Source organism: Solanum tuberosum, unplaced genomic scaffold (assembly GCF_000226075.1).
Source record: "Solanum tuberosum cultivar DM 1-3 516 R44 unplaced genomic scaffold, SolTub_3.0 scf00215, whole genome shotgun sequence".
Classification (NCBI taxonomy): domain Eukaryota; kingdom Viridiplantae; phylum Streptophyta; class Magnoliopsida; order Solanales; family Solanaceae; genus Solanum; species Solanum tuberosum.
The window spans coordinates 946,336-965,278 of NW_006239140.1; the positions used below are offsets into that span (position 1 = coordinate 946,336).

Genomic DNA, 18,943 nt, shown 5'->3' on the forward strand with positions numbered 1-18,943 from the left:
AGAGATGATGAACAGTTGCATCTTGCACAAGATTTTTTTTTTGTTTATTAATTATTATTATTATATTATCTATTAATTTAAGTGTATAAGTGGAAAAGGAAAAGAAAAAATGTTAATTTTAATGTCTGTACGCGCTTAAAGAGTGTGGAATACACTTTTTTTGCCAGATCATCATTTTGTGTCTAATAGGAATCATTTTTGAACATATAAGGTGTTCAATAGGTACAAGCATAAATTGAGGTGTCTAAGTAAAATATGCGGACAACTTTAAGGGGCCGCATATGACTTAAGCCTTAAAATTTTATATCTATTCAAAGTCAAAAAATAAAATAAAATTAAAAGGGAAAAGATTACTTATTACACATGTTTTCCATTTTCAAAATGAGGAAAGAAATTTGGGGGTAGCTCGTCACGGACAAATTGCACATAAAACCAGGAAGGGATACCTATAAATGGCGATAGTGAGAGATGTGCCCCAATCCCAAGGTCAGATTTTTTTTCCCTCTCAATTAGGTCTCACTTGGGGAGAGAGAACCAAGCGCTCACGATTTGCCCAAAGAAAACCAGAAAGGTATTCAAGGAAGAATGGACCTGCTTCCGATTGTGACTCAGAGAGAAAATGTGAATCTAGCATGAAAAAATGAAGAAGGAAACCTCAAAGAACACAAGGAGCCATCACTTTAACAAATGTTTGGAACGAACAGAAAAAGAGAAAAGAAAACTACTACCACGATGCACAATATTGAAGAATGTGGAGATAAGGTTGAGTAGCTTATTTCCCAGTTTCTTCAATATCTTACTAGCAGTTTTCGTCTTTTCCTTCCTCTGTTTCATTCCAAACATTTGTTGCAGTGATGTAATAGTTATTTCAAGATCTTTGGTAATTTATTTTTGCAATGAACAAATTATTACTTTCATTTTGCTATTCTCTTTTTTACTTGTGAGCTGCACAGGCTACTAAATTATCTGTCAAAGATGAAAATTACTTCAACAAACGTGCTAATTATAAATCCAGGAGGAAGTTGGCTACAAGGAAACATGAGGTACTGATCTATCACTATATGTAGATTAAACTCCTATCTGTGTAACCTACATATATGCAATTATCAGAGCTTTGCATAAATGTATGTAAATTGTCTAAATGCTTCATATACTGATTTGGTATATTACATTTTGCAACTTCTGTTATGAACCAACCTCGGCCCAATGTCAATACCTATACGAATGCCACACAACTAGTTATTGGGCCGAAAAGGAGCAGCAAAATTAGAAGGCCTTCACAAAGGTTGGTTTGGGACCCAAGCCCAATAAACAACTAGTTAAAAGGATGACGGATGGTAAAGAAAGGTTTAGGCAAAAACTGTTATGGAGTATCTGTATTCCTCATCCCCTTTTCGTTGACCAGTTCTGACTCTCATCCCTTTCTCCTAGTTCTTCAATTTCCATTTTAGTACTTAGATTTCTTTGTAATTTCATTACGAGTTAGTGAAATATATCTATCGGTTGTTTAGTTTGAATTGCATTGGTCTGGTTATTGAGTCTGTTACATTGGTGCTTTCATTGATTCCATCTACCAATGGTGGACCTATCTCAAGCCCCCGTCATGGGTCGCTTCCATGGTGACAATCCTCTAGATTGGGTGATGCAGACAGAGAAGTATTTCATCTTCTATGACATATTATCGGAGCATAAACTGTCCTGGGCTTCATTCTATTTGGATGGCGAGGCTTTGGAATGGTATCGTTGGCTCTTCCGAAACAAACAACTTGCGGGTTGGGATCATTTCGTAGATAAATTGTTTATTCGTTTTCAAAGTCGGAAAGCTCCTCACAATCGATTCGCCTTTCTCCGGCAGTTTACCACAGTGGATGATTCTCAGGCACGGGCTGCAACTATTTCGTCATGGAGCACAATCGCTACCTCGCCTTCGCCTCAGTCATGGACTGCCCGGTCTGACTACAACAAAGTGAACTCTGCCCACCAGGTGTTTGGTGAAAAGTTGAATAAAACAACTAATATTGTTGTGGATGTTAAGAATGCAACAATGCTAGTTAAAAGTGGCAGCGCTGAAATGTTGGCAAATCAAGCAAAAGAGGAGGTTTTTCATTCGATTTTGGATGCAACCACAGAGGAGGTGGACTGCCCTGTTCCACAACACTTAAATGAGCCACTTGTATACATAAACAATCAGGCACACAAGGTGTTCGATGAATTTTCCGTAGCATCTAAGGATGTTATTCTAGAATCACACAAGGTGCTTACGATTAACACAGAGACTACTGAGGAAAGCGACTATTTTACCGATGTTGGAAATGAAGACAAGAATGAGGAAGAACTTTTTACCATTGGAAATAAAATACAACAACTGGTCCCTGCATTTGTGGGAATACCTCAATTATGGGTTGATTCTACATTTTCTAGTTTCGGTTACTTTGCCATGTTTAATATGCTACATAAACTTGGAATAGTCCGATGCTCAGAGGAGTTGTCTGGAATGCTTTCAACTTGCAAATATGACCAACTTACTAACAGAGGTATAACTGATCACTTTAGTAGACTTGGTCCTGTTTCACTTGTCTTAACTTTGCATCTGTTTCCACCTGATCAATTCGGATTAGCATTTCCATTTGATCCTGGCTCTCGTTTACTTACCATGTTTCTTAGAGTTACAAGAAACTCTGTATTTTGTCTCGCTTCGGACAACTTGGATCATAATAAGTTCATTATGTCAACCTTGTGGTATTCTTTCATTTGGGCTGGTAAAGGACAAGCGCAATGTTCTCCTGGTTTATTGTTGTCAAAATCGAGAGAACTGGGTAAGGCGGAGAAAATACAGGGGTCGCTTGAGGCATTTGCTGCCCGATATTTGGAGCAGTTTCCCAATATTCTTGTCAACAAAGACGATGTGCTCTTGTTTGCTATGTTTGGTGTTCATGTTTCAATGCCAACTTTGTTGTATCTTGTCTTTGATCCTGGTCCATATCTTAATGATGATGTATTTCCCAAAATTCTAGTCAACAAAGATGATGTGCTGGATGCCATCTCTGTTGTTTTTGGAGTCGTGGAGATGAAGGATGTTTGGAGAACTTGTATCAAAAGATTCCCTCTTGTTGCCAAAATTGCAGTGGCATATAGTTTTGTATGCAATATTTTCACAAAGGCTCTATACAGCCTTTCGCCAAACAACGATTATGGCTGGAACGTGACTCTTCAACCTTATTCTCATTCCTCACCAGTTACATGGCGGGGTGAACACATTTGTGGTCTTGAGTGGCAACATATAGGTACTGCTGCATCTGAACACTTCAGTAGTTCCTTGGAGTTTCTTTTAGCACTCAATCACGCAAGTGTAAGTGGAACATATATGGATGAAGTTGTGGTTGGAAAGAGCCTGTTTGCACTCTAACGTTTTGGTAATGAGCAGACAATCTTTAGTGTTGTTGATGGGTTGGTGGCTGTTGCAAGAATTATACAAGATCACATACTATTTTTTTCGCCTACATCGCACAGCTTCTGTGGAGATAAGGTTGAGTAGCTTATTTCCCAGTTTCTTCAATATCTTACTAGCAGTTTTCGTCTTTTCCTTCCTCTGTTTCATTCCAAACATTTGTTGCAGTGATGTAATAGTTATTTCAAGATCTTTGGTAATTTATTTTTGCAATGAACAAATTATTACTTTCATTTTGCTATTCTCTTTTTTACTTGTGAGCTGCACAGGCTACTAAATTATCTGTCAAAGATGAAAATTACTTCAACAAACGTGCTAATTATAAATCCAGGAGGAAGTTGGCTACAAGGAAACATGAGGTACTGATCTATCACTATATGTAGATTAAACTCCTATCTGTGTAACCTACATATATGCAATTATCAGAGCTTTGCATAAATGTATGTAAATTGTCTAAATGCTTCATATACTGATTTGGTATATTACATTTTGCAACTTCTGTTATGAACCAACCTCGGCCCAATGTCAATACCTATACGAATGCCACACAACTAGTTATTGGGCCGAAAAGGAGCAGCAAAATTAGAAGGCCTTCACAAAGGTTGGTTTGGGACCCAAGCCCAATAAACAACTAGTTAAAAGGATGACGGATGGTAAAGAAAGGTTTAGGCAAAAACTGTTATGGAGTATCTGTATTCCTCATCCCCTTTTCGTTGACCAGTTCTGACTCTCATCCCTTTCTCCTAGTTCTTCAATTTCCATTTTAGTACTTAGATTTCTTTGTAATTTCATTACGAGTTAGTGAAATATATCTATCGGTTGTTTTAGTTTGAATTGCATTGGTCTGGTTATTGAGTCTGTTACAACTTCACTGATTTTTAAGAACTTCCTTTCACCGGAAACTATTTTCTAGCTCTACAATGTGACAAATTTTGCAGAAAAACTATTTTCCCTCTTTTGAAGTTTAGCAGATAACAATCGTTCCATAATTCATTAAATATCATAGGACTGATGGTAATCCTGCTTTGTTTTAAAAGTGGTTCTCCAGACGAGAGAATACTAGCTTAGTGATTAGCCTCCTCCACCTTCAGCCTGTAGGTTGAGGGGATGAGTCATGAGAAGGAGATTAAAAGGATTATTTAAGAATAAAAGTGGTTCTGAATGCTTTCAAATCTGAAGCATTCATGGCTCTAATTTTTCCATTCAAGATTCTAAAAGGGCTCGTATCAGCAAAGATCATGGTGCAGAACTGATCGACGCTAAAATAAAAGTTTGGCGGCCATTGGAGCAAGCGTAAGTTCTTTAAAAATATTGATGTGACACCATTGTAAATTTATTGTACTAGTCACACCCAACCAACCTGCACGCGCACTCTTTTTAGAAACTTGATGTAAAGTTCAGTTATTGAGTTTGTTCTTTAAAACTCAAAGAGTTGGAGGAGCGTAAGCATGCGGAATATGAGATGTAGGAAACCATCACTTTCTTGGAATGTCGGCTCATGGATGCATTAAGAACAATTGAAACCATAAAGGCCGAGATGAAAGCGGTCTAAGGAGGAATTGAAGCTGGAGTATGTGCGGCGTCCAACAGAGATAGGGAGGCTAAGGTTGAGGCTCCCAAGCCACCGATGTTCAAAGGTGCTTGTGACGACAAGAGGTGGAGAATTTCCTTTGGCATTCGGGAAATTACTTCAAGTGTAACAAAGTGAGAGCGACAAGAACAAGATCAACACTGCCGTGTTGTACCTCTTAGAGATGTGGGAATGTGATTTGCACCATTAACACATGGTAGCAATTCTAAGTCGAGTTTAAGAAGGCCTTCTATCCCAACAATGTCATCTATAAGGTAGATGGCGAAGCGCAAGTTTAGGGAGTTGAAGTAGACGGGCAACATACGAGCATGTGTGAATGAGTTCACCACCCTCACGCTTTAGATTCTCAACCTCACAGGTAAAGATATGTTGTTCCACCTTATGGTTGGACTGCAAAATTAGGCCAAGACGGAGTTGGAGCGCCGACAAGCAAGTACTATTGATGAAGCCATCATGCAGGCTGGAGCTTTGACAAACTTTAGGCATGACAAACATGATAGAGGCAGATGAGATGAGATGAGAGGTAGTCATGACCAAGGTGGGGGAGATCGTGACAAAAACAAGGAGCAACAACCACATCTCAAGAATCATGACACCTATAAGTCTGATGCTAAGAAGTTTGGACGTCAAAATGATGCTCAGAAGAAGGCACATACTACAAAGGGAACGGTTGCTACATATGCGATGGGACGCATGACTATGCAAAGTGCCCTAAACTGTAGAACCTTGGTGCCGTATTACGGGAATGGAAGGAGAAAGATACACAAGAACCAGTGCAAGGTTTATGCACGATGCAATTGGGGCTAATATGACTATGCAGTGCTATCGCAAAGCAGTGAAAGAAGCCAAAAGAATACAACACACAATATGTAGACATTACTGCTGTTAAATATTGAATGAGATGGAATCACATAAAAGATGAGGTGGAAGTGGGAATTGTTCTACTGTAATGATTTTGGACTTGAAAACAGAAGCGATAATCTTTTCTTTTCCCCCGTTCAATTCATGCAATTTATGGCTTACTGTTTCTAAAGCTACAACTTGATTTCCCAATTTAATGTGCATATTAATTTCTCGAAGTTGTTTGCTCGAATGTTGGTAATTTAGGTAGTAATTGGAATCTTACACCTCTATTTTCTCCTTTTCTTTTTGTTAGAAAGTTGAGTCCTTGCTGAAAATGGTAGGTCAGGACCCTTTTGATTCGACGAGAAGTGCACTTCAACTTGTAATGAAGGCACTGGTTAGGAATGAGCTTTTGAGGTATACCAATAAAGATGTCAAAGTTCCAGTTGTTTTTTGTATCACCAAGTTTCTAGAATATTTACCCCAAAGTACCCTTATGATGATCATAAACAAATGGAGGTAGAACTATACCATTCTAATTTACCCTTCTGTTTACTTCAATAAGTTTTCTTTTTTAAAACCTGGCCAATTTCTCTGTCTTAATCTTATACGACCATTTGCATTTTCGTTTCTCATGCATGTGTTCACAAATCTCAGGAAATTGTCTAGCAAACTGTAATGGCATTGAAAAAGTTATCTAATGTTACTGCCCGTAGTTACCGTAATGTGGTCCGAATTCTTGAAATTTTTGCCAAAGTAAGGGTTTGTGTGGTGTTATTGGATATTGAAAATGAAACTTTAGTTATCGAGATATTCAAACTAAAGTTTCATTTTCAAGGTCCAATAGCACCGCACATACCCTTACTTTAGCAAAAAAATTCACAACTCAGACCCCCTTACGGTAACTGCGGCTAGTAACATCAGCTAACTTTTTTAATGTCATTACAGTTTGTCGGAGAATTTCCTGACAAAGAAATTGGCCAGGTTTATAAAAAGAAAAAACATTGAAGTAAAAACAAAAGGATAAATTAGAATGGTATAGTTCTATCTCCATTTGTTTATGATCATCATAAGGGTACTTTGGGGCATATATTCGAGAAATCTCAGTGAGACAAGAAACCACTGAAACTTTGACATCTTCATTGATATGCCTCAACAACTCATTCCTAACCAGTGCTTTCATTACAGGTTGAAGTGCACTTGTGGTTGAATCAAATGGGCGTGACATACCATTTTCAGTAACGACTCCAACTTCGTGGCAAAAAGAAAAGGAGAAAATAGAGGAGTTAGATTGCAATTACTGCCTAAATTACCGATATACGAGCAAAAAACTTCGAGAAACTAATATACACATTAAATTGGGAAATCCAGTTGTAGTTTTATAAATTGCATGAATTTAGCCGGGGGGGAATAGATTATCGCTTCCATTTTTTAGTCCAAAATCGTTACAGTAAAACAACAATTCTCACTTCCACCCTATGTTTATGCAATTCCTTCAACTTTTAACAACAATAGATATCCATTTAGAACTAGAGAGTCGTCATGCTGATAGCAATCAACTAACTTCGGTCCTATGAATTTTTGATCAAAGAACATAAATTAAACTAAGGCTTCAAAATCTATCTAATTGAAAGACAAATATTGCCTCAACAACCAGCTCATCATCGTTATTTATCGGGATCTCTTTTCTCTTGGGCTGACACAAATGACCATGACTTCCAGTGCTATTATTATGATTTTCGGACACCAAAGAATGATGGCCACTACTACCTGTAAGTTCATGACTTCCAGTCCCTTCCTAGTTTTCTTTTGGCATATTTGTTACTGGTTGCACATCTTCTGGATTGACAGGTTTTATGATGTTTGTTGTACAAGTATCCTTTAGCTTCTCACTGTGAGTGTCATCCTGCAGCACTGGTTCACAAAATTTAGCTTCAGATGGACCAACTTTTACAGGATGACCTGTAAGTTTATGACTTACAGTCCCTTCCTGGCACATTTTTTGTTGGGTGCACATCTTCTGGATTGACAGGTTTCATAATGTTAGTTAAACAAGTATGCTTTAGCTTCTCCCTGTCAGTGTCATCCTGCCGTGCTGGCTCACAACATTTAGCCTCAAATGGACCAACTTTTACGCGATGCACAGTATCAGGTGCATTTTCAGTTGCCATCTGATAAAAAAATAAGAGAAGAGGAAAAGAAAAAAATATGTTAATAACTGTTGCAGCGTCCTAGTAATAATTAAACACAATAGAAGCACTTAGTCTCCTTGGCATCCCCCTGCTCTTTATGCCGAATACTGCATTAGAGCCAATACTAAAATCTTGTTAACTAAATTCAACACTAGAGTATATTCTAATGTAAGCTGAGTGGAGTCATTCTAATGTTGGATCTAACTCCTTTGAGTGATGTATGGTTACAATAAGGATAATTGACATGAGTATGCAAAGAGAAAAGTTCTTTAAAAACTGTATGTTTCTGTTAAAATCTAATTGTTGTTAAAGTTTTTAAAGAACTTTTCTTTTTGCATACTCATGTCAATTATCCTTATTGTAAACATACATCACTCAAAGGAGTTAGAGCCAACATTAGAGTGACTCCACTCAGGTTACATTAGAATATACTCTAGTTTTGAATTTAGTTAAGAAGATTTTAGTATTGGCTCTAATGCACTATTCGGCCCAAAGAGCAGGGGGATGCCAAGGAGACTAAGTGATTCTATTGTGTTTAATTATTACTCAGACGCTACAACAATTTTTAACAGATTTTTTTCTTTTCCTCTTCTCTTATTTTTTATATGATGGCAACTGAAAATGCACCTAATACTGTGCATCGCGTAAAAGTTGGTCCATCTGAGGCTAAATGTTGTGAGTCAGCGCGGCAGGATAACACTCACAGGGAGAAGCTAAAGCATACTTGTTTAACTTATATCATGAAACCTGCCAATTCAGAAGATGTGCGCCTAACAAAAAATCTGCCAAAAGAAAACCAGGAAGGGACTGTAAGTCATAAACTTACAGGTCATCCTGTAAAAGTTGGACCATCTGAGGTTAAATTTTGTGAACCAGTGTTGCAGGGTGATACTCACAGGAAGAAGCTGAAGGATACTTGTACAACAAATATCATAAAACCTGTCAATCCAGAAGATGTGCAACAAATGTGCCAAAAGAAAACCAGGAAGGGACTGGAAGTCATGAACTTACAGGTAGTAGTGGCCATCATTCTTTGGTGTCCGAAAATCATAATAATAGCACTGAAAGTCATGGTCATTTGTGTCAGCCCAAGAGAAAAGAGATCCCGATAAATGACGATGATGAGCTGGTTGTGTTAATTCCAATAGGAGATGTGCCGCAATCCCAAGTTCAGAAAAAAGATTCTCTTCATTTAGGGTCTCACTTGGGGAGAGAGAACCAAGCGCACAGTATGTGCCAAAAGAAAACGAGGAAGCGACTCAAGGAAGAATGATTCTGCTTCAGATTGTGACGAAGAGAGAAAATCTGAATCTAGCATAAAAAATGAAGAAGGAAACCTCGAAGAACACAAGGAGCCAACACTACAACAAAATTTTGGAATGAAACAGAGGAAGAAGAAAAAAACAACTAATACTGAAGAATCTGGAGATAAGGTTGACAACCGTACAACTCAGTAATAGTTATTTCAAGATCTTTGCTAATTTATTTATCCAATGCACAAATTATTACTTTCCTTTTGCAATTCTCCTTTTTACTTGTGAGCTGCACAGGATTCTGAAAGGGCTCGTACCAGTAAAGATCATGGTGCAGAACTGATTGGCGCTAAAATACAAGTTTGGTGGCCATTGGAGCAAGCATAAGTTCTTTAAAATATTGATGTGAGGACTGCAACACCATCGTAAATTTATTGTACTAGTCACACCCAACGATCTTGCACGTACACTCTTTTTAGAAACTTGATGTAAAGTTCAGTTATTGAGTTCGTTCTTTAAAACATTGCCTTACCTGCTAGGCTTTATGTGTAAGAATCTCCTTCGATGGCATACTTATAATCCTATAAGTTTTTGAATTGATGGTATAGATGTAGTAATAGCATGAGTTTTATCCATAACTTTGTCTTCTATCTTGGCTCATTCGGTATTTCTTGAGTTATGTGGTACTTCATGATCCTTGATTCTGTAAGCAGAGATCCAACTTGGAAACCGTGCCTCCACGTGACAAAACCATATCAAGCGACCTTCTCTCATTTTATCATTAAGTATGCTACTTGCACCTTCTAGCGAATGTGGTCATTTTTAGTCTTATATAATCAGGCATGATCGCACATCCATCTTAGTGTCGCATCTCTGCGACACTTATCTTGTGGATATGTTGAACTTTAGAAACCCAACATTCATTGTCGGACTTATAATTATTATGTAAAGCTTACAATCTATCACATACTATTTCTTTATTTAAATCTTCCAGTTTTAATTCTATTGAGTAACATTTTCATCTGTCACTTCATCCTTCTGGAACAAGGAGAGTCTAGATATCTAAATTGTTTGCATTTAGGCACATCAATCCAGTCTAGTCTTACCTCAATTTAGTTCTCATGTTGACTAAACTTTAGAGTTTAGTGCATATATTTAGTCTTCCTTTTACTCATCGTATCCGAAAACCCTTGCTCTCTAAAGTGCTTCTCAACTGTTCAAGTTTCCGGTTGACATCCTTACTGGTTTCGTCGATTAACACAATTTCATCAGCAAATGGTGAAGGACCTCACATAGTATTATATTGGTTAGTTCATTGATAACTAGAGTAAACAAGTAGTGCCTCAATGACGATCCTCGGTGTAAACCCACGATTATAGGAAAATCAACTCCTCCGTATCTCTTACTAGTTCTCACGCCAGTGACAACTCCTTCATACATGTCCTTTATGAATTTTACATATTTATCATGAGTTTCTTTCTCCTCCATCACCCACCAAAGGACCTTCCGTGGTACTTCTTCTTATGCTTTATTTGGGTCGACGAACATGATAGCCGATAGGTATGTCTCTTCTCATAATAAACTTCCATCAATCTTGTTAGAAGAGTGATGGCGTCCAAATCCACTTCTCAAAGAGAAGTGAACATGGTCGTTGCAATAAAATTTACCCAACTAAGAGTCGGGGTCGAATCCCACATTGAACAATATACTAGGGCAACCAAGCTAGTTATGGAATTGTCACCAATTAAGCTAACCAATTGATTTTGAAATATTTGATTTTGTTTAAAAATAATAAAGATAAAATCTATCTAGAGAGCGGGTAAAATGATCAATGAACTCGCAAGAAAGGAAAACAAAAGATGTGGAAATTATGGAATTGATTATCATCAAGAACGATACATTACAAATAATTAACTAATAATAAACATGGACCAAGTAGTTATCCTTGGAATTTCTATTGCCCACTAATGTCGCTTGACTATTTAGCGGGTTTATCTTTGCTAGCTCTTCAAAACCAACTAGGAGATACTAATTACATTTCAATTTTGGGCTACACTTAAGTTCTTCCTAAAGTGTGGTCTTGATGTTGCTCCGCAGAACTAGAAATGTAGTTTGCAAATGGGCTTCATGACATTCTATTCTTGATCACAGACAGGAATGCGGTCCGCAGAACAGCAATGGGACCTCAAAAGATCATCGCATTTTGGTCTTCAAAGTCCTTTATATTCTGTCTCTTTTTGTGGCTGACAGACCCATTCTGCGGTGCGCAGTCTGGTTTTGAAGCGGTCCACGGAAGGGTTCAATTTTTTGACGTGTTTGTTCACTTTTGCCCTCTTTTGGTGTCCCACCTCAAAATATCTACAAAATGTAAAATAACATAAGAATCATATACTAAAAAAGCATTAAGAACATGAAAAGTCTATGTAAATGACATAGAATGTGCCGTAATTTCACAGCACATCAATGAGTTAGCAGGAATATAGCCTCTGTTGTAGATCTATCAGGCATAAATCCGAACTGGTTTCTGTTATTCTATGTTCTATCACTCCTTCCCCGAGTTTCATCGTATACTAATGAGTTTTATGCCATTATTGTTCGCACAACTTTGAATATCTCTTTGTTCTTCATGTCCTTGTATCTACCAATTTTGATTTTACTTTATCTTGAATAAGAAGGGAGAATCTAGCTATAATTTCTCATCTTAAAGTTTTCCTTTACAGGTTTTACGAAGGAGTCATTTCTTCTTTTGATTCTGAGACAAACAAACACAAGGTTGACGAGATTATTTATTTTTATGAACTCTTGTCATTGTTTCTCTAACTTAGATTTTTTCCTTAAGTTACTTGTATTTTCATTCTTATTTTATTCAACAATTCAACATCCTTGACCAGTGTAAATCCTTGTATCATTTGTTTTCAAAAAGTTCTCCTACCACAGCTAATATACCTGTAAGTAAAACTAACTCCATGTTAAGTCAACTGGGGTCGGATAAACTAGGGAATAGACAAATCTATTTAACTCTTCAAAATCAAGAGCTGCCACGTAAATCCCTTTTTACATACAGGTACAACCTTACAGTTTAGAGACATCTTTGTTGTAGACCCTATTCTTAAATATACTGATCGTGAAGTAGCATTATCTAACTTGAACCATATTTTATTGGCTTTAACATTTTGCAAAAAATCCTCCTGATAGTTCCAAATGACCAGTGTTGTTTGGTGTTTCCTTTTTTAGGTCGTATATGATGATGGTGAAGTAGAGAAATTGAGACTACATAAAGAACGATGGAAGATGCTTGAAGATAATTCATCCCTAAAGGTTCTCTACCATCTGATATACTATTGTTTCTGACAGATTTCGTATTAGAAAGTGGTTTCAAGTGTTTTCATGTCTGAAGCATTCGTCCTTCTAATTTTTTGTTTCAGGATTCTAAAAGGACTTGTACCATTAAAGATTATGGTAAGGAACTGGTTGGCACTAGAATAAAAGTTTGGTTCCATTGGATGAAAAGTAAGTACTTTGGAATATTGATGTGAGACTGCAAATCATTGTAAATTTGTTGTACTAATCACACTCACCCACCCAACCATCCTGCACACACACACACTTTTCAGCACTTGATGTAGCCTTCAGTTATCGAGTTTATGCTATAAAATATTGGCTTGCCTGCTAGGCTTTGTGCAAGAACCTCGTTCCTCGAGTTACTTATAAGTCTTTGGCTTTGATGGTATTGCAAGAATTCTAGCATTGTGTTTATTTGTAGCTTGTATTATTCCTTGGTTCAATCAATATTTCTTGTGTTACTGCCTCTATCCCAGTATATGTCTCAGTTTTCTATTGGGCTCGAAGTTTAAGAAAGAAAGAACGTCTTTTGATACTTGTCGTCTAAAACATACCATAGATATTTTTGTGGCTATAAAATCATGTCATAGAGGGTAAAATGGGAAGTTCAAATTTAAATTATTTCTAAATTCTAATTATAAAAACCCTTCAGGGTGGCCCAGTGGTTTGTTCTTGGGACTTCCATGTTAGAGGTCTCAAGTTCGAAACCCCTTGCCATCAAAAGCAAGGGATTTGCCTTCTGGGTCGAGCTCGTTGCGCCGTGCTTGCCTAGTGCAGGTTATGTCTCCTATGTGGTTTGCGAGCTATTGCATAGGAGCGGAGTTTTACTCTGTGTGCACCCAAAGGGTAGCGGTTGCGGGTTTCCCTTGTCATAAAAAAATTCTAATTATAAAAGGTGTCATTTTGTTTTTCAACAGGCCAAAAAGGGAAGTGGGTCACATAAAACAGGACAAATGAAGTATATGTTAGTTCATGATCCGTGATGCTTTAAGCAGAGTTAAAACTTGCAGACAATTCCTGCATATTATGGCGGTCATAGGCAGAGTCAGACTGTAACCTTTTGTTGTTAATGGGATCCTGAGTTTCCAATGCACTTTGTTTGTCTAAAAAGCTGTTTTTTTCTTGTGCTACATCTTTTTGGCTAGGCTAACAAAAGAATTATGGATTACAATTGGTTCTGCATGTAGCTTACAGGATAGTTCAAGTATCCTTTCTGTTCAGATCAGAAGTATGTGAAAAAATATCTTTGTCATTTTTCAATTTACTCGAAACCATTCATACTAATGTATCAATCACATGGTCCTTTTCTCTTTTCCTTTTTCTCCTCTCTGCCTCATTCTCCATCCAAAAGGATCAGCCACCTATCAAACAACCAACCTCCACTACAATTTGACTGATCATAGTATTACCTTTGGTAGATTTCTCCTGTTGGTTGCCTCTTGTATGAATGTTTGAAACAGGCTAATTTTGCGGGCGATATTACTATTCTATATATTTGATTCATTTTGAATTGTTCTTTTTGCAAGTACTTGTTGGCTCACAACTCCTCTGCAAACATAACACAGTGAAATGGATAACAATGTGTGGATACACTCAGTTTGGGCTGTAGTTTAGAAACCCTATATTGTGACTCGTGGTGTGTCAGATGACATTTCAATTTCATTTCTACCAATTCCAGTATTAGTTTATCTTGAATAAGGAGGAAGAATCTGCTACATTTTCTCATCTTAATGTTTCTCTTTGTAGGTTTTATGAGGGAGTAGTTTCTTCTTTTGACCCTGTGGAAAGGAAACACAAGGTGATGAGATTATTATGATGCCTTGTCATTGTCTCGCTAAATTCATAATTTTCTTTGAGTTACTGTTTATGTTTAAACACTTCTCATTCATATTTATAGATCTGTTTGAACCCTAGTATCATATGTTTCCTTATCTAAATAATTTCAGGTGACATATATGTTAATTAATATTAATTATATCTCCATGTTGAGTCAAATGGGGTCACATAAAATAGGGAATAACCCAGTCTATTACTATTCAAATTCATGATCTGCCACATAAATCCATTCTTACATACAGGGATGACCTTACAATTTAGAAACCTCTTTGTTATGGCCTTATTCATAACTAACCAAGGAAGGGAAATATAAACTGATTGTGAAGTAGAAATCTTACCTAATTTGCACATGTTTTACTGGCTTTAATGTTTTGCCAAAGTTCCTCCTGAAAATTCTAAATGACCGAAGTTGTTCTGGTGTTTCTCTTCTTAGGTCATATATGATGATGGTGAAGCAGAGAAATTGAGACTACATAAAGAACGATGGGAGATAATTCAACTCAAAAGGTTCTTTACCCGTCTGATATATACTGTTGTCTCTTACAGATTTCATATTCTTGTTGCATTTATATTTTTTTTGATGTTATTGTTTTTGGTGCAATCTGTACAGGACCATGGATTAGACTTTCAAGGCAATGCTGTTTCATCCCTTACGTAAGTATTGATTCTAATTTTGTTATAACATTTGGGATATACAGCTTCAATTGTTGTGCTTCACTTGTAGATAGGGAATTGCCATGTTAGGACAATAATATCTCACGTGAATTGTCGTATAGAAAGAGTATATCTCTCACGTGAATTGTCATGTTAGGACAAGAGTATCTCACATGAATTGTCATATAGGACGAGTGTATTTCACGTGAATTGTCATGTTAGGACAAGAATATCTCACATGAATTGTCATGTAGGATGAGTGTATTTCACATGAATTGTCATGTTAGGACAAGAGTATTTCACGTGAATTGTCATGTTATTTGGAATTGTCATGTCATGACAATTCACGTGAAATACTCGTCCTAACATGACAATTCACGTGAAATACACTCATCCTACATGACAATTCATGTGAGATACTCTTGTCCTAACATGACAATTCACATGAGATACACTCTTTCTACACGACAATTCATGTGAGATACTCTTGTCCTAACATGACAATTCACATGAGATACACTCTTTCTACACGACAATTCATGTGAGATATTATTGTCCTAACATGACAACCCTAGTATCATATGTTTAAAAAAACTGAGCTTGTCATGCTTGTAGATTTATTGTATGTAGCTACAGGCTGCTCTTGGTGTTTACTAATACTCGGCAGCTTATATGTATATGATTAAATTACTGATGTTGGAAAATTCAGAACCAATAAAATTCAAATTATGAATTTGTGATTTTCAAATTGGTTGTCATTTTATTGTATGTCTAAGTGTAACTTATCTGAAATTCATATACTATCTGGTTTATAAATAAATTAATGTGTAGATATATAAGAACAAGACATGTAATTAAGATGAGGAAATTCAGATTAGACTAAACTAGGAGGATTTAGATTTCCAAAACATTGAAGTCGTTTGTATTTGGTGTATAAGGTTAAAATTATTTGTTGCCAAATTCATGCATGCTTACGGAATAAGAGTAGACAGGTGATGTGATTTTAATTATTGTTTAACCAAGTTTCCGATGGATTAAGGAAGTAGCAAATTCAATCATGTTTTGGATCTAATCACAACATGATGTGTAGGGATATTCATAGCTAAGTTGCTAGAACTCAAGTGTAGATGTACCATACAAATATAGATATAGACGTCGGACCCTTCATAATTGAAATTTTGAGATTTAGGTATACAAATTCAGATTGGAATATGGTTGCAGGAATTCAAATACCTAAAAAAGAGTTATACATCAAATTATGAGACAAGGTATTCCAAGGAGAAAATATTGATCAAGAGAAGAATCCCATAAGGAGATGAAAAATAATAGACTGACATAGAAATTTCTCTATAAAAGTTATTCCATTTTATTCAATTTCATCATCATTTATGTTTTGATTATGAAAATCATCTGTCCATTTTGGTGAAAGTACCTAAAATTGGTTGATCAAATTCAATACTAATTTCACCCTCATATTATATCGACACGAATGCAACACCGAACATGAACCATACGAGCAACTTAGATTCATTGTGCAGTTGCATGCTTTCATCTTCACCACATGCCATGCTATTCCTAATTTTCTATGGAATATAATTAGACTATTTCTTGCTTAGATTTTTTTTGTGCTTCCATAGATACATATAGAAGTATAAAATAATGAACAAGCACTGCACATGTTATTTCTTTTTGTAATGTGTCACTACTGTGATATACACATTGGTTGAACTAGAAGGTCAAGTATGAGTTCGGTCCAACGTCCAAAATTTATATTTATAATTAAAAAAATTTATTACATACATACAAAATTTAGATTAGAACTCAATTATTGATACTTGATGTCAGTTACTCTTTCGATTGTTGGACTACACTGAATATGTTGTTGTCGAAGTCTCTCTGCTCTTGAGCCAATGACCTGTCCCAATACAGCAGCAGCAATAGTTAATGCCATAGCTGTTTTAGGCATCACAACTGATTTCCTCAACATAGCTATGAAATGAACTGCAGTAAACCATGATAATGAGAACTAGTCAGTGTGTTCTCTCCATATCCCTAATGGAATATTAACTGCCATTCCCAATGCACCAATAACTAACATCTTCGAAAATAATGGTTGCGGCCGCATAGTCTTCACCAAAACAGTCTTAGCTAGGGCAGCCCTGACTGCAACAACTGCAGGTGGGCATTTGAGTTTCATTCCAGGAGGTAACTGAAAAGTTGATGCCACAATTGGGGGAACTCCGCTAACAGCTCTATATGATTTCGCGATAGGGCAATTCCCTGTTTCTAACCACTCATTCCCCGTTACCTCGTGCTTATTCGATGATTTTTCCTCAGGAAAAGGTTCTTTCTTCTTCTTCTTCGAGTTCCATTTCCGAGAGAATGAATCAAAACTAAATGGACCTCCTGATCCAAATGATGATAAACTTATCGAGGCTGTTTTTGCAATTGAAGGATGAAATTGAGAAACACAGTACTCTGTTTCCATTTTGTTTGATTCCGAAAAGTTTTATGGATTCCGATGATTTGAATGCTCTCTACTTTTATATGAAAATAGCTAGCACGATTCCTATTTATAAAAGTGTAAAGCCTAATTTAACTAGGATTATAAATCATATTCCTATATTAATTTGATTACAAATCTTAATTAGACACGAGTTAAGTAAATTCCAAATCCTATGTAAATTTGGTTTCATATTCTAAATTTGAATTATTCTTCCAAAATGCAAATCAATCATGTTTTGATTTCATAGTGCATCACTTAATTTCCTTTTCTAGTACTCCATTATATTAGACTATGAGTTAGTTTTTTTTTTTTTTTTTTGCGCTAGGGTTACCATATATATATATATTGAACAAGCATTGCACATGTTATTTTCTTTTTTGTTATGTGTCACTACTGCGATGTATTTTATTACTATCTTTTTCTATAAATTTGAAGTTGTACTTTTTAAATTTTTACATCATAGTAGCATATTGTTCTTTTATTATTTCTCAAAATTAAAAAATGTCAAATATGAAGAATGGAACACGTTAGTAAATATAATTTTTTAAGTTTAAAGCTTCTTAATAAAGTTTGAGTTTAGGCCTCCATTGTTCATGATCCGCCCTCGATCACTAACCACAATTACCAGTTTTAGCATTAAATATTTTTTTAGTAATAACTGGCTGACTTCCTGGTTCTCACAATTATTAATAATAAAGAAATAACCAATAAAGCAATTGGGCTTTATTTCTTCTATTTTCTTATTATGTTTCTTTTCACCTCGAAAACTACATTCGCTCAAAGGTATAAAAATCGCAATTCACTTAGATTCCTATGGAATTAAAACTCAACCCCTCTATTAAAACACTGAGCCAAACCTGATTACAAAAAAAATCCTAAAAAATTGGCTTTAAACCTTGTTGTACAACGATAATAAACAAATCCCCTTCAAGTTAACTCTAACTTGAAGCAAGTTAAAAGGATTACACTATGTATTAATCTTCAGGCTAACTCTAGCTTGAATCAATATTTACTCCAACAGATTATGACCTTAGAATTATTACTTCTACAAAAAAAACTGATAAAGTTACAACTCAAAGGCCTAATACATGAAACAAGAATTGAAACCCTTTGATTCAAGAGCAGAAAAGTAATTTTTTTCTTGGAATTTCTGTTGATCTAATATAACCAATTAGTGCTTCACTAAACTGCTCTTATTGGTTCAAGTAAATATTCACTGATCCGAAGAAAGTAGACAGGATGGGGCAAATAGAATCCGCCCAACACTCATTTTCTCAG

The 18,943-nt window shown here is 36.1% G+C and overlaps 1 protein-coding gene, 1 non-coding gene and 1 pseudogene across 7 annotated transcripts; 2 read left to right on the forward strand and 1 right to left on the reverse strand.

Annotated features, from left to right (window-relative positions):
- Positions 1 to 332: 332 nt before the first annotated feature.
- Positions 333 to 16,373, forward strand: LOC102586851 (uncharacterized). 6 transcript variants are annotated; one of them, XR_001474535.1, is made up of 8 exons: positions 348 to 762; positions 3,527 to 3,807; positions 12,048 to 12,099; positions 12,562 to 12,645; positions 12,753 to 12,837; positions 14,416 to 14,467; positions 14,939 to 15,012; positions 15,116 to 16,373. XR_001474535.1 is itself a non-coding variant. In XM_006356204.2 (5 exons), the coding sequence occupies exons 2-5, from the start codon at positions 3,740 to 3,742 to the stop codon at positions 12,861 to 12,863; spliced, it is 315 nt and encodes a 104-aa protein (XP_006356266.1). In that variant the 5' UTR covers positions 356 to 762; positions 3,527 to 3,739; the 3' UTR covers positions 12,864 to 13,038. The 6 variants fall into 6 exon arrangements, 5 of the variants coding, with proteins under 5 accessions (XP_015168241.1, XP_015168240.1, XP_015168238.1 ...); XM_006356204.2 differs by lacking the exons at positions 14,416 to 14,467; positions 14,939 to 15,012; positions 15,116 to 16,373 and having other exon boundaries at positions 356 to 762; positions 12,753 to 13,038; XM_015312754.1 differs by lacking the exons at positions 12,048 to 12,099; positions 12,562 to 12,645; positions 12,753 to 12,837; ... (1 more) ...; positions 14,939 to 15,012; positions 15,116 to 16,373 and adding an exon at positions 9,625 to 9,732 and having other exon boundaries at positions 334 to 757; positions 3,522 to 3,644; positions 3,718 to 3,807.
- On the forward strand, positions 6,658 to 6,730 carry MIR8015 (microRNA MIR8015). The gene has a single exon (NR_127176.1). It is a non-coding gene; the product is annotated as a microRNA MIR8015 (primary transcript).
- An 8-nt stretch (positions 16,374 to 16,381) lies between the features above and the next one.
- On the reverse strand, positions 16,382 to 17,922 carry LOC102579663 (uncharacterized; annotated as a pseudogene).
- Between the last annotated feature and the right edge of the window lie 1,021 nt (positions 17,923 to 18,943).

What these genes read in the sequence shown, in the direction of transcription:
- LOC102586851 (XM_015312754.1), top strand. Translation starts at nt 641, where the DNA reads ATGAAGAAGGAAACCTCAAAGAACACAAGGAGCCATCACTTTAACAAA. An exon ending in TAGTTATTTCAAGATCTTTG is followed by an intron (nt 3,645 to 3,717) that starts GTAATTTATTTT and finishes TGAGCTGCACAG; the next exon opens with GCTACTAAATTATCTGTCAA. An exon ending in TGGCTACAAGGAAACATGAG is followed by an intron (nt 3,808 to 9,624) that starts GTACTGATCTAT and finishes TGAGCTGCACAG; the next exon opens with GATTCTGAAAGGGCTCGTAC.